This window comes from Herpailurus yagouaroundi, unplaced genomic scaffold (genome assembly GCF_014898765.1).
Source record: "Herpailurus yagouaroundi ecotype Mexico unplaced genomic scaffold, PumYag 184, whole genome shotgun sequence".
Taxonomy (NCBI): Eukaryota; Metazoa; Chordata; class Mammalia; order Carnivora; family Felidae; genus Herpailurus; species Herpailurus yagouaroundi.
In genome coordinates this window covers 25,737,206-25,752,920 of record NW_024412415.1, presented here as the reverse complement: position 1 = coordinate 25,752,920, position 15,715 = coordinate 25,737,206, and the positions used below count along the sequence as shown (strand labels likewise).

The 15,715-nt window shown below is 41.0% G+C and overlaps 1 protein-coding gene across 3 annotated transcripts in view; it reads left to right on the top strand.

The window, feature by feature from the left end:
- Positions 1 to 15,715, top strand: part of ANXA2 (annexin A2) — a 43,475-nt gene that overhangs the window by 18,782 nt on the left and 8,978 nt on the right. For all 3 annotated transcript variants that reach the window (XM_040492851.1, XM_040492853.1, XM_040492852.1), the window contains exons 4-5: positions 9,567 to 9,661; positions 12,629 to 12,742. In XM_040492851.1, the coding sequence (XP_040348785.1) occupies positions 9,567 to 9,661; positions 12,629 to 12,742 (209 nt within the window). The remainder of the gene's footprint in view (positions 1 to 9,566; positions 9,662 to 12,628; positions 12,743 to 15,715) is intronic.

Here is a 15,715-nt window from a genome sequence, read left to right as displayed (position 1 = left end):
AAAGGATGGCAGAGGTGCCTGGGTGGCTCAGTTGGTGAAGCTTCCCACTTTAGCTCAGGTCGTGATCTCGCGGTTCATGGATTCAAGCCCTGCATCACTCTCTCTGCTGGCAGTGTGGAGCTGGCTTCAGATCCTGTTTCCCTCTCTCTGTCCCTTTCCTTCTTGTGCTCTCTCTCTCTCTCTCTCTCTCTCAAAAATAAACATTAAAAAAAAAAAAAAAAGATGGTAAACGGGAACAGGCCTGAAGTTGGAGGAATTTGAGGGAGGGGCAGGACTGGGTGAGAACAGTGGGCTGCTACTACTGTCTGCACTAGTCGTGAGGACCAGAAGCAGTTATTAGCCTTCCTTCCCCTCAGTCATATCCTCTCTCACCTGGACTGTTACGGCATCTGTCCTCTTAATGGGTCACCTTGCCTCATCCATTGCAGATTCTCTTTCTAGCTGCTTCTGCAGGCTGTTCAGAGCCTTTACTCTGATGGGAGTGTGCAGTCCCCATCTAGTGGGAGTGTTAGCCCACTTCTATCCCTAAGCAGCTCCCACTCCCCTCTCAGCATGAGCCCGTACACAGCTTCTTCTCCAAGTTTTCTCTGAGGAGGAGGCAGAATCAATTATTCCTTGGTCTTTGTCTTAGATACTTCATGTAAGTCATTTACAGCTCTTGTCATACTGTGTTGTAGCTATTTATGTATGGATTTGTCTCTCCGACCAGAATGTGAGTTCCTTGAAGGCAAGGATTTTATTTCATTAAACTTATTTAATCTGATTTAACATGGCCCCTGAGACTGTGTGAAAAGGTAAATATTTAACCTATATTTAAAGTGTAGTCAAATGTGCACAGATCCCAGACCACACACAGGTGAGTGCAGAGCAGGGAGTGAGATGAGGCAGCAGAGGACAATTCCAGAATCTGGACAGTATCCAGGAAGGATAACAGTTCCCTAGTGAGCTTTGATCTGTTTTCACAAAATGAATTTAGCTCACGCTCGTGAGTCTGCCTTGTTTTTAGTTTGAAGGGATCTTAGTATCTCTTGAGTATGTCACCTAAACCAAATGCATGATTGTTTTGTGTATACTCTGGCTTGAGGTAGACTATGCAATTACTTACCTTAATTTACGTCTAGTTAGAAACTGAATAAGGCTGTGCAAAAGTAGTAATATTGGTTAATTAACAAGAGGTTTCTGAGACTTAAATCTGTAGGAGTCTCTTGGTCTAGATTGGCCCTGGGTTAAATATATACTATAGAGTGTACAACACAGCTGTGAATGGTTTACCATATGGGTCCAAATAACTAGAAAGGAAAGTCAGCTAAATTAGAAAAGGACGAATCCAGACTCCATAAAATAGATTGTAATTAGAAGCAGCACAACCCCAGAGTTAGTGTAAGTGCCAAGAGACGGCTACAGCTTCGGTCTCTCTCTCTCTCTCTCTAGAAGGGGAGGGAAATGAGTTGCCCTGTTATTATTGCCAGTTTTGATTTTAGCAGTATTTGTGTTCTCCGGAAGGGATGCAAAAGCGGGTGATTTTTCCCCCTTCTCCTAAGCACAAGTATAGAGAAGCATAACTGCAGCAAGTTTTTCACTTATTTTTCTCTTATATTTTTGAAAAGGAACCATGTTTTCCAGCATGGCCCAAAGTACTAACATTCCATGCCAGTGGAAAGCAGGCCGGGACGTGTATTTTTGGTTCACCTGCACACCTGGAGGGATATTCGTCCAGCTGAGACAGCAGTTAGGAATATAGTCTCTCGAAGATGCCAGGAGGCAGACTGGCTGTGAAAGGTGGCTTCTCTCTTAAGAGGGGAGTGGGAGGTGAGGGCCCAAACCTACAAGAACCCTTAAGCCTGAGGGAGAGTGTACTCGTGAGGAAGGTCTTTGTGACCCATGCAGCCCAGGGCCTTCCCACCCTCCTGTGAGGAAACAGGAGGAAGGGAACCTTCCCTTCACTGAGGACTTTTCCCTTTGTGATCAAGTTTACTTTCGGCTGAGTTCTCATCTTACAGCAGCACTGGGAACAAAGAGGCGCCAGTGCTGAGTCATGGCCACCTTTACTCTGAGCACAGATTTTGTGATTTTCTTCAAGATGATCTTTGTCTACATGGGTGTATAGATGCCAAATCTGAGCCAAGAAGTCTGCAAAACATGGGTGCAGGAGTCCCTGGTGCCTGTCTAACCATAGGCATTAGCTTTGATTGCCTGCTCTCAGCTCTTTTCTTTTTTTTTTTGTAAAAATTTACTTTTTTCCCCTGAGGAAATCCAAATATCAGTTCTACCTAGGGACAATGGAAGGAACCAGATTTTTTTTTGGTGTTAGCAATGCTAAGACAGTAAATAGTGACTTCTTCACTATCAGTCAAGTTAAGGGTGGGTATGCTGGTTCCTCGTGCATCTGTTCAGATTTTAAAATTTTCTCTCCTGAGGCTAATAGAGTAGCAGGATACAAGATGGTGCTCGCACTTGACAGGTCGTCCTTCATTTACATTTTGATTTGGCTTGAATTTGGAATGGTGGCCTACTTTGTGTTTTCCTGCTGGTCCTGTAGAGTATTTCAGAAATGTAACTATGCATGGAAGGCAGACAGGGTTCTAGATTGTTGAAGTGTATGCACCCTGGGATTACCAACAGATGGCACGGACATACTTTCTAAGGGACTCCTCAGAGGTGAGACCAGAGCAGAATGGAAATAGAAGAAAATTGATTTTGGGGCCAAACCTTCTTCTTAGGCGCTTAGCTAAACCACACTTTGCTTGAGTCAGAACCATTCCCTGTCGGTGCCAGTGCTGGGAGAGGCGCCGGGGTTCCCCATCCACCTTCCACCCTGTACTTGTTTTCTTTCTCCTCTCTCAGGCAGCTGCCACAGGTTATCATGAAAACGAATGTAATGAGTGCTAACGGCAAAAGTGTTCCCCGTCCTCCCTTTGCCCTTATTGTCATCGACTCAAAACCGAATGCAGACAAGAGCCAGGCCTGTGACAGAAGCTGAGTGGAGAGGGTAGTAGACATGTTTCCAGTCTTTAACTCAGCCTGTCCTTTCTTTTTGCATCCCAGTAAATGTTCTCATGATCTGTTTTACAGAGTAAGAAACCGAGGCCAGGGAGATGACTAACATGCCCCAGATAGTACAGTTCTGAGCCCCACATAATTTCCAAAGCATATGTCACTGCCACTGACCTAGATATCTCCCTTTTTTGTCTTTGTTGTCCACTTGAATGTCCAGTTCCTGGCAGGACCCTCTGGACACCGAGTGCTCACGTTTGCTGAGTGATCCCACTCAGCAAATTCCTGCCTCCGAGAGCAGGAATTCTGGGCCAGGCAACACTGTGGCTGATGGTGGGAAGGATACTTTTGGGCAACTGTGTGTGTGTGTGTGTGTGTGTGTGTGTGTGTGTGTACGTGTGTGTACGTACATGTGTGTGTGCTTCTCTGTCCCTGAAGTCACTTTCAGGAGACAGATGACTTGGCATATTAGCCCTGTTGGGAAGGGGCTGCCCTTCTCTCCCCAAGTTAGTAATGGCTATCTGGAAGAGAGAGTCTTTAGCTCTTTCTTTTGAAAAAACCTCAGTTGGGATATCTCTTCAGTGGCCATGCACTGTTAGTGGGTGGCAAATCATTGTCTACAGATTATTAAATGTGTGTACATTTGTATGTACTAAATAGTAAGTCCAGTGCTATAGACATATAGACACAATACTGTCCCATATCCTTTTTAGGAGCTAGATGGAGGAGTGTGATATGAAGAAGTATTGAAGTGTAATTTCAAAAAGGTACCAACATGACTCATATAGCTTTGGGATGAACATATGCCAAATATTTATTTAACTCAAAGGAGATAAGACTAGTTCAAAGAGACGTTTGAAAGACTGGGTAAACGTTTATAGGCATTGAGAAAAGAGTGTAGGGATAAGGATTGCTGGGCTGGATACAAGACCTTTAGTGTCCTACAGGGCACTGAAGCCCTAACCTTTGGACCATAATCTCCCAAGTTAACGTGTAACCCCATGGAGCCTGTGCCCTACAGTAGTAACTAGCAGGTTGAGTGTGAGCATGCCATGGAGAAGCGCCTTGGAAGGCCCTGTTAGCCACACTGGGAGGACGTGCTCTCTTCCTCTGATCTTATTAAATTTTGGATAATTTTCTATAACAGGAGGCAGGATAGCCCGATGCGGTGAGCCTGGGTCTTTAATCCTGGTTTGAATTCCAACTCTGCAGGTGACTTGCTTGTGTGACCTTGGGCATGTCCTTGCCTTGCATGAGCATTTGTTTCCACATCGGTAAGATGCGCAATAACATCCACCTCTTAGGGATGTGGTGAAAAGTACATGGTAGAATTGTGCGAAGTACTTAGGAACATGCTTGGCACATGGTAGGTATTCAGTGAGTGGCTGATATTATTATAATAAAAAAAAAATATGTCCACACCCATGGACCTGTGGCCCTCTCCTTTCTCTGTGGCCTGCCGCTGACCTTCATGTTGCAAAGGTGATTTCTTCTGAGGTTTGATACCCATATCTCCAGTAATCTAAGCTGAGGCATGGTTTTTCCCACATCTAGATAAGGAGGGAATCTGGGCAGTTTAATTTTCTAACCAATCAGCCATGCCCTGAGGGACTCCTGAGCCTTCATCAAACAAAATGAAATCCATTTTCTTTGTGCAGTCAATGTGTCTTGGCAGATGTGAGTCAGCATCCTGTTCAGAATGGCCTCTTGGTTCCTTGCCATGGACAATAAAGCCACATTTTCCATGGAATGCCAGATGTGGAGCTGACTTGGGGTTTCTACCCGCAGAGAGGAGGGAACTCCAGGAGGCTGATTTTATGGTTTTGGAGTTGGCCATTATTTTAGACAGCAAGTGTTCTTTATGTTTAAAAAAAAATATGGCAGATGGTTCCAGCTTGAACTCTGCCGTCAGCGGCGCCTCCCTGTGGCATCACGTGGTGCTGCAGTTTGTGCAGTGAGCTTCAGGTGTTCTTTCTTACCTGGCTTATTTGGACAAAGGTAAGCGTTTCTTTCCCTGAAATTGTCGTTGACCCTATACCTTACAGAAGCAGTTGGTAGAAGTGACTTACAAGTCTTCTTCGTAAGCAACATGCTGACTGCTTCATGTTGACTGGCATTTTGAACAGTGACTGACCTTTCGGATGCCCCAGCTAAGGAGCAGTGGAAACATGTTTGTAGTTAGTTAGCTGATGAGATTAGCCGACCATTTTCATGAACGGCATTGGTGCTTATGAAATTTACTGTAGTGTTTCCCATCAGGAGCCAAATAAATTTGTGTCTTAGTTCCTTAGCCAATCTTGAAACTTTCAACTTCTATTAGTTTTGAAAAGAAATTTTAAAAAATCAGCCTGGAACACAGAATGTACTGTGTTCTCAGCCACATTCTGTAGGCTCCCCCGCCCACATCACTGTTTACCATTGTGAGCCTTTGGCTTCCATTACTTTGACCTTCCACATGAAACACAAGAGGAATGGGACGGAAAAGAAACATTATTCAAGTTTGTTGTTGTTGTTTTTTCTTTATGCTATTGCCCTGCCCACACAGTTTCTATTAGAACCTGGGTCCTTCTGCCCAGCAAACACTTCCTTACGTACTGGAACCTAAGCGGTCTGAAGGTGCAAATCTAGGGGGGCAGAACCTCATCTTCCAAGCATTTGCACTTACGTTAGATGTATTAAATTCAAAGCTTTCCTCGTGTACTGGCACTTGCTCTGCACTGTTGACGATGATTGTCCTGACATAGGTAGCTGAGTGCTCAGTCCTCATCCTTCAGCCGTGTCCTGGGCAGAAATGGTGAGTAACCGGATGACCCTTGCAGCTTCAACCTACACTGAAGTATTTTCCACAGGAATAAACTGCCTCACTAATTATGAGAGCAAGTTGAGAGGAAGCAGCAGCGTTCTGAAGATAAGATGGTTAAATCCCACTGACAGAAATGTGTATTCTGGTGTTAGGACACTGGATATGCCTTAAGTGGCTTTGACTAGGCAATTGATCCTGGACTCCATGATTTTTTTTTCCTCTTTCCAGTTCAATTTGAACCTTGCAGACAAAGGTATGGGAGAAATGGCTTACGTGGGTGAGGTTCTAGGAAGGGAGAGGGGGCTTTCACTTGCAGAAATAGCTTCTATTTCTTTGTAGTTGCTTCCATTAGCATTTGTGTAATAGATCAGATTGTTCACTTGTAAGGGGTCCCAGCATGTTGGATGCTCAGCAGGCTGTTTGCTTGATAAATCATTTCAGTAAAATACATTTAGATTCTTTCAGACTATCATAGCTGCTGCCACCTACATGAGATCCAGGTCAACCACTCAGGCTCTTTACGGGGATTTCCAATAATTGGATTGAGTTCGGATTCTGTTGGCTGGGTGCTTAGCTATTGTGAACAGAAAGGCAAAAGGTTGTTTCATTGACTAAGAGCGTGGGACTGCACTGCAGTTTGTGCAGTGAACTCGTCAGGTGTTATTTCTTACCTGGGTTATTTGGACAAAGGTAAGCATTTCTTTCCCTGAAATTGTTGTGGATCCTGTACCTCACAAAAGCAGTCGGTACAGTGACTTAAGAGTCTTCTTCGTAAGCAGATTACTAAAGATCTTTCCATTCCTCACACTTATCCGTCTCTTGGTGCTTCTCAAATAAAAAATCACCAGGGAGCTGGTAGAAATGCTGCTTCCTTGGTCTAAAGTCCTAGAGAGTCTTAATCAGTAGATCTCAGGTGTGGCCCAAGGGGCTCTGTGTTTAATAAGTGCTTCGTGTGATTCTGATTCACATGGGCTTAGGACGACAAACATAAACTTGGCATTTGTTTCCAAGGGAGAAGAATTTTTTTTCTTTAATTTTTTTTTTTAATGTTTATTTATTTTTGAGAGAGACAGAGACAGAATGTGAGTGGGTTAGGGGCAGAGAGAGAGGGAGACACAGAATCCAAAGCAGGCTCCAGGCTCTGAGCTGTCAGCACAGAGCCCGACTCGATGCTCGAACTCACGAGCTGTGAGATCATGACCTGAGCTGAAGTCGGACGCTCAACCGACTGAGCCACCCAGGCGCCCCAAGGGAGAAGAATTTTTATGGGTCAGTGTTGTTGCATGCATTCAGGTCAGCAGCCCTAAAATTGTTTTCAGGAAATACTAGAATTGAGGTTTGAGGGTATGATGGATTTTGTTGTTTTCTAGCATTTTCAGATTTGGGTAAGAAAGTTGAATGTAAAGCAAAAACACATTTGTAAACAATGGTTTCCCTAACATGAAGTTAGAGCCATAGAATATTTAAGGAGAGTGAGAGAGAGAACACAGTTGTGGGTAGGCTCGCAAGATTGTATCTGTTAGTATTTCCTGGAAGCAGAACTGGGGTCATTTTTCAAGTGCCTTACTTGTGCAGATGTCGAAACTGAGACCCAAAGAAGGCATATGTTTACACCTGTAATAGTTGGAATGTCTTTGAGCTTCAGCTTCTTCATCTACAAACTAGAAAGAGGAATACCTATCCTCACTGGGTAGTTGTGAAGAATGACAGTTTGTGTTAGGATATTTTAGAAACCGACGAGAATTACGTAGATGAAGTTTGTAATTATTATGCATATTGTGTTTCATTCTAATTAAGGTATTTAGAATCATGCTAGGGATCTTTTGATGGGAGGTCACTAGTCGATTCTAGATCAATGACTGCATGTCACTACTCTGTATGTAAAAGAACCCTTTTTATGACATTATAGTGAACTTTGAAGGTACATGTAATCAAAAGAAAGAAAACTTTACAGTAGCCGTAATCCTTCTTTTTTTTTAATATATGAAATTTATTGTCAAATTGGTTTCCATACAACACCCAGTGCTCATCTCAAAAGGTGCCCTCCTCAGTACCCATCACCCACCCTCCCCTCCCTCCCACCCCCCATCTCAGTAGCTGTAATCCTACCACCCACAGGAGCACTATTAAAACTTTGGTATAAAGGTTTCTAGATCTTTTCTTGTAGGTACACATGCATTTTACAAAAATTGGGTTACACTGTATATATTGCTTTGCCATCTGTGTTTTTTTCTCTCTCTCTCTCTTTTTTTTTACTTAACTGTTTATTATGGACATTTTCCACATCAATTAATATTTTATGACATCATTTTGAAGGATGGTAGTATCCCATTGTATGGACAGAAGAACACTTTTGTAATAGATCTCTTATTGGACATAGGGCTTTTTTTCCCCCCTTAATTTTTGATACTCTCTCTAATGCTGAAATAAGCATCTTTAAAACTGCATCTCATTTATAGCAGTTGCGTTATTCTGTTGACATTGGTACTTTCAAAATCGGAACTAAAGTTATAGATGCTGCACTTAAGATAAGTGACCACCATACTGGTATGAACTCACTCTGAAATGAGTATATAAATACAAAAAAAATGTTACTTATTTTTATACCCAGAAAATCTAACCTAATGCATTTTGATCTAATATGCTTGAGAGTTGAGGACTCCTTCTCTATCAGTTGGCTTCTTGCCTCTGCCTCAAAGCATTATAGTTCTAACAGTTCTGTTGTTTTGGGGCTCCTCTGATTTCCTTTAGGCAAAGCTGTTTGCGGTTCGCATGTGACCTTTTGGGCTTTGCTGTTCTCTCCCTCACCCAAGAATTACCTATCCAGTTATGGCAAAAAGACTCTTGCTTTTACTGAACAAAGTTCGGAATCAGTCAGGAGGGAGGCCTTTCACTTTCTGAATTCTTAAAATCGTGCTTTCTTAAGTTAAATGGCATTTTAGGAGTATTTCTGTTATAAAATTGGAAACTTTCAGATACAAGAAGGCATTGCTTATCTTTGTAAATACACATGTTCCAATTAAAATAGGTACTAAAATATTTTGGTGGCACTTCATAACTCCCAATTTAGATTTAATTTAGATTAAACCACTTACTCTTTTTAATAAAGTTATAAAATTGATTATTAAAATTGCTATTGAAGATTAAAAGCAGTGGAACATTTATTTTCCTTAAAAAACAATTTAGTCTTCAATAAGTCTGATTGCATTAATCAATTATGCTATTAAAATACAACTGCCATATTAAATCTGACTCATTTGTCATGACAGTTTCTATAATTATAGAAATTATACCTAGCTGCTTATATAGCTGTAATCCTGCAATAAATATAAATAATTGTCTCAATTAATTCAGTTCACAGTTACTGTCTATTAAATCCCCAGTTAAATGGCAATTTGGGGACCTTCATTTAAAATCCTCCTAAATCTTTGTTGTTCCATTTGACTGCCAAAGCCCCACAAACACACCTCCCACGGTTGATTCCAGAAACCAATTTATGAATAAAGTAGTTTATTTTTAAATGCAGATATTCAAAAGGTCCATTTAGACTTGAGGTTTGAGGCTGTCGGGATAAAAATTTGGTAAACACATTGGGTGCAGGATACTGACAAAAAGAACAAACCTTGATGTCTTGGCATTATAGTTTGGAAAACAGTATTTGGAAAACAGTTTGGAAAACGGTTTGAAAAAACTGCTTGAAACCTTCAATATAAGCCCAGAAGACTAGAGCACATGGGTTATTAACTACTCACAACTTGTATCTCCGTAGGTGTGGATGAGGTCACCATTGTCAACATTTTGACCAACCGCAGCAATGAACAGAGACAGGATATTGCCTTCGCCTACCAGAGAAGGACCAAAAAGGTACAAGCAATTTCAGGGATGGAGGGCATTCCTTGTTCCATTTCATTTCCTCAGCCATTGCTTTTTCTTTTAATGGATTCTGGCTCATCCCAGCAAGAGCCAGGTTTTCCTTGGATATCCGAGGTTTTCCTCTTACATCCTTGTAAGAGTCATCACTCACACACTTCATGGCCCCCTGGAGTGCTTGGAGCTCAACCATAAAGACTATATGCCCTCCTCCAACCAGAGAGTATGGAGGGAGCACTGCTGGGAACAGAAAGTTAGGAGGGACTAGGGATTATCAACAACATGTCTCATTTCTAGAATGTTTGCTTTGTGCCAGGCATGTAGTTCTTTATATGTAGCAACTCATTTCATCTTTATGACTTCTGCTAGCTCTTGATAAGATCTTTCTAATTTAATCTGAGGACCCTAGACTTCACTTAGGATTGATCCTGGTAGGTTCTCCTCATTCTTATAAAATATATATATACTTGAATTCTTGGGCTTAGTTAGTAGTTCATTTGGTCTACTAGGCTATCTTCAATACGCCATGTTCCCACTATTTAAAGAGCCTTTGTGAGCTTTTTCCTTGCTTGTGCTCTAGTGGTTAAGGAACAACCCAGCATTTGTTCATCCTTTATTTTGTTGCAGTGTTAGGAAATTTTATTTTTAAGGACGGGATGTTTTATTTTTAACTTCTTGCTATTAAAAGCTTTTGATTTATTCTTGGACAGTGCAGTAAGCGTGGCTTCCTGCAGCTCCTGTTTGACTTAACGGCTTTCACTCGTAGCCACAGTGGAGGTGAGCTGGAAGGCTTCTGGAAAAGACATTTCTTTTCTTGGGGTTGACATGACCACCAGGGTTCTGAGAGTTGCAGGTCAAGGCCTTCTATAGCTCCAACCCCCACCTACTCAAACAATTGGAAGAATCTGGCTTCTGTTATCTCATGTGCATTAGAATGCTTTTTTCCAACTAGACTTGCACAGTCTTTTGTAGTGAGCCATGAGGGGAGTGCTTTATTTCTCCAATTTTTTAAAAGGATCTGGGAGCTGGTAGGACTGAGTTCCAGGTGGAGCAGGAGTCTCACCTGTTTGGGCACTATGCCTGTAATTGCTTCCTCGTCTGTCACTTCCAGAGTGGGGTGTTAGAACACACTTGGGTGTGTACACATAAGTGTATATGGAAACAGAGATGCCTGGGTCTTGATTTCAAGTAGATAGATGAACAAAGCCCTCACATACTATGTTGGAGGGAACGTGTTACCAGAATTATGGTAGGGTTCATTGATCACACAGGCTTTGTGTGTGGTGGGGACAGTTCACTCTCCTACTGATTCGTGATGTCTCTTAGTCTTGGGCTAAGGAAAATTGTCATTGTGTGCAGAAAGATACATAAATTACTTGAGATAATTTCCGAAGGAGATTTTGGAAGTAGAACCTTAGTGTTTTGAATGAGTTGTCTGCATAGTCAAGGAGAAAGCCCTGTATTGTAGAGTATGTTAGTGATATGAGCTGAGGCTGCCTAGGTCATGAGCTTTGAAGACCATGGGCAGAGCTAATAGAAGTGGAGAGGAGCTGGGGGAGAATCTCGGTCTTCTGTTTTGTTTTTTCATGTTCAAGCAGATGCCAGATTTCTCCATATAAGGGATGGTAATTTTTTTTTATCAAACTTTTCTGGGGTATCTGTTACATACAAAGCCCTGTGCTAGACCTTGTGAGAAGCGGGAAGTTGAATGCCAATAGGAGTTTATAATAGAAGTGGAAGAAGTCAGTAGCTACCCAAATGCTATTTGAGTTTGAACAGACAATGGGTCGAGGAGTATCAAGGGTAGGCTAAGTTTGGAATTCCCTAACCTCAAATTTCCAAATTGGAAAATTGGTGTTATAATTGGCAGGTGTTGCTTTTCAAGTCCCTTTCTAGGTGCTGTGTGTTACTAGAACACCAGGAATCAGAAGAGAGTAGGTTTGGAAGGGGTGGGCCAGGTGATTGCTGAGATCCATCTCAGCTCTCACCACCTATGAATGGTTTGCAAAGATTCTGCCAGAAGCAGACTGTACATCATCTCCTGGCACCATTATAGACGCTGTGAGGTGCTGCTGGCAAGCAGGGGAGAAAGAAAGAAGGGAGAGAACAGGGAACAAGTGAAAAGAAAGGAAAATCATTACAGTGGGAGAGTTCAGGCATCACTCAATGCTCGTGATGTGTAGGAAGTTTAATCGTCAAGGAAGCAGCTATAAAAGACACATTGAATTGAATTGGTGTATTTGTCAGCATACATTGGTGCTGACTCAGACCTCTGACTTAAAATCTACATTAATTATGACAGTGAAAACCTTAAGATATAATACAGAGCGGGAAAGTCAAGGGGGTGAGAAAGAGGGACTTCAGTCTCCCATCGGCTCTGTCAACTCGGCCCCAGTTTGGTATGGACAAATAGATGTTTTCTCAGTCCTGGATGAAGTGTTTTGCATAGGAAAACTTCATGATCCAACTTCCACCCATGGCGGGGCCTCTGGTTCCTCTGGAGACTTTTAGCAGCCACCTCTAGTGCAGCTGCATAAACATCTTTTACAGGGGGCTCCCTAGTCTAACCACCTCCTTCTTAGCAGAGGTCTTGAGCTTGGAAAGTGCCCTGTATTCTATGAGTGGTTATCACTTGTGAGGGTGTTATAAAGTGTCCTCACACCCCTAGCTTTCTGAGAAATTGCATACTGCCCTGGTTTCCTTTTAATGACTGGGAGAAGATGGCTCAGCTTGGATGTGAAGGGATTTTGTCAGAGCAGTCTGATCTTTTTGTTTCTGACATCTGGGTCCACTGAGGGGAATGCAGTTGAGGGACAGTTTGGTCTGAGATCCCAGAGTGGCTAAGGAATCACAACCTGCCTTACAAACACATCCCACTTACTTTTGTTTCATTCACCAGTTTTAAAGGGAACATTGGTTACCAACCTGTTTTTTTCCATGTTCTTGCCCGTTTTTCTGAAGGAACTTACATCAGCACTGAAGTCAGCCTTGTCCGGCCACCTGGAGACCGTGATTTTGGGCCTCTTGAAAACACCTGCTCAGTATGATGCTTCTGAGCTGAAAGCCTCCATGAAGGTAAACATGTGTGAGATGTAATCTCTGTCAAATCTGCCATTAATATTTGTAAATTACAGCTTTCTAAGTATAATTAGGTGATTTTTAGTTTTGTTGAATTCTCATTTGGAACCATTTTTTTTTTAATGAACTGGAGCTATAAGTCTCAGGATTTGTACCAAAAATATTTCAATTACTTTTTTTAAGACTGTAAAGAAATTTCATGATGCTGAGAAGTCAGTTACCAGCTGCTACTGCTCAGCACCTGGGCAATTGGAATTACCATTTGGAAAAAGTACTTCCTTGATTGCACTTCCTTCTTAAAAAAAGATTTGTTGTGATATTGAGGCAAAAGTAAAACTCATAGCTTTTGTTAAGTGAAGCTTGCAAATTCTGCCTATGCGGTCTTGAGTGTTTCTTCTTCTGACCTTCTCCTGTGAGTCCCACTGTTTGATTCAAAGTCAGGAAAAAAATCCGAACATCATAGTGTATATAAAGGGTGGTTTCAGATTGTGAATGGTACCTGTGTTTTGTTCAAAGTATTGTAGCACAGATTATCTCTTGTTTGCTTTTTGCTTTTGCAAAGTTAATTTAGAATTTTCAGTTACATTAGATAGTAAAAATTCCAGGTTAGAAACTCCCTGAATTTTGTGCATACCTAAAACATCCAGTATTATATAAATGTGATAGATGCATAAACATAAAGGCATTTTACAGCAAAATATAACCCCTTTTATATGTGGTGTGTGCCTGTAACACTTTGAATAATCTGATACTGCCCTCTGCTGATAAAACTGGGTAAAGCCTCCAGAGTACAGGGGAATACTATAGCTCTCATTTTTTATTCTAAGTCCGAGTGCGTTTTCTATGATGCCTGTTCCTGAATTATGAAGGACCAAGCTGTAAGCCTGTCACCAGAGCTGATGTCACGGTTCATGTCATCTCTCTCCCCAGAGAACACCTCGAGAGTGAGGCGGCTTCTCACACCGGGCACTTCCATTGCCCAGGACTTGATAGCTCAGGGCTGCTGAAAGATTTGTTAGGAAATCTCTTTCTTCCTTCAGTTCTCCAGCCTAGTCCAACCTGTACTCAGTTTATTTGAGCTGACTTGCTCTGAGTTTCCTAAGTAGGCTATATTGCAGAGAAGGTAGAATTACAAATGATAAAATGTCAACAACATTTAATGACCCTGCTTGAAAAAAAGAGCACTCCTGAAAACCAAATCGTGGGTTTATTGGAGTCATGGAAGTCAGCCTGTCCTAGGTTTCTTCTGACCATCATCACTTCAGATCAGTTTATCTTATTTTCGTCAAAAATCTATTTAGTTGTAATTCATACAATCTTACTAGTATCGATGACTAGGTATTAGTGACTTGAAATAGACCTGTTCAAGCTGTCAGTCACCATTGTAATCTCTGTAATTGGGCCCAATGAAAGGTGCTTTGACGACTAAATCTTTGACCTGGTGCCAGCTCTTCCATTAGCTATTACAGTTGAGTACCCTTCTGAAATCCATAAAGCTCGAAGTGACATTAACTGAACTATGCTTAAAAAAAAATCTGTTTTGACTTCTGGCAATACCAGTGGCAATATTAGCCATATGTTACGGTAGAAGTTGCCCTTGTGATAGGAATTGTAGACAATCTGTGGAAAGCTTGGGCCAAGTTTTGGAAATTGCCAAGGTCACCTTTGAATAGAGATAAAAACACTATTAGAATTCTCAGATATTAACACTGGCGTATCAGCGATGGAAGAAAACATCTTATGTTGATATACCTGTTTTATATTTCAACAGTGTCAGGATATGGCATTTCTTCCAATACATGAATTATTTCTAGTCTATATTTTTATCATCTCGAGATTGAAAGCCTACCCCCTAAAATATTTGAAGACACTCAGTCGTCATTCTATAACATTTGTGTAGAATGTTGCGTAGACCTTTTGCTAAGATGGAAAGAAAGTTTGGCTTTGCTAGAACCTCTACACGTCATGATTAAAAACTCAGAAGAAGAGGCATTTGCTCGTAGATTAGATTATGAATAAAATTCAAAATTAACCATTAACCTGAGGTTTAGCTTATATTATATGAACCACTTTTCAGGGGCATATAAACTCTAATAAGTTTAATTAATAGCTGACACACTTTTCATGTGGATAAGGAAGTTTCGTATTGTATTAACACCTTATAATTGATTTACATTTTAAACAGTTGTAATTCTACTTAGTTCAAAGTGATATTTCCATATTCGGAAAGACAAGTATTAGAGAATCCTGATTATTAAATCTTGACTTTGATCATGAAGCCAGCTTTGAAATACATGTTTCATTGAGTCCTTTCAAGCTATCTGGCACGTTCAAAAGTGTATATATTAAATTTGAATACATCACCCATCAAATTCTTATTCCTTAATAAAGTGTTGGTGTCTAGGTTTATTTGGCACTTCATTATTTCCTTTTGCTTCCCTAAAATGCCTGAAGAGTGCATAGTAATCAAGCGAAAGTGGAAGTACAAGAATGAAATTTTTAACATTAACCCAATTTTACATTTCAAAGAAGTGAAGCTAAAAATTTTATCTTATCTGTACCTTTCCCTGGTAAAAGACTTACTCCCTTCCAGTGGTGCTGGCTGCAGAGGACAACAAACTCTCTCTCTTCCTTTATTTTAAATTACTGAGCAGAATTGTTTAATAAAGAAAAATTTCCCATCTATTAAAATAATTTGAAAAATAAAAATAGGAAGAAGAAAAAGTTACTCATTTTGTAAACCCATCACCAAAAGGCAACCCCTTTTAACATTTTGGTGTATTCCATTACTGTCTCTTCCTATTTGATATACATACATATATATGTATTTTTAACATTCGCACATAGAAAATAGACATAGAAAATAACATTATGTTGTGCTGAGGAATATAGTACAGATCCCCTAGGTAGGAATGTAGAAAGGAGCATGCTAACTGACCCAATCCATGTTTGCGATTTACCTGATTGAGG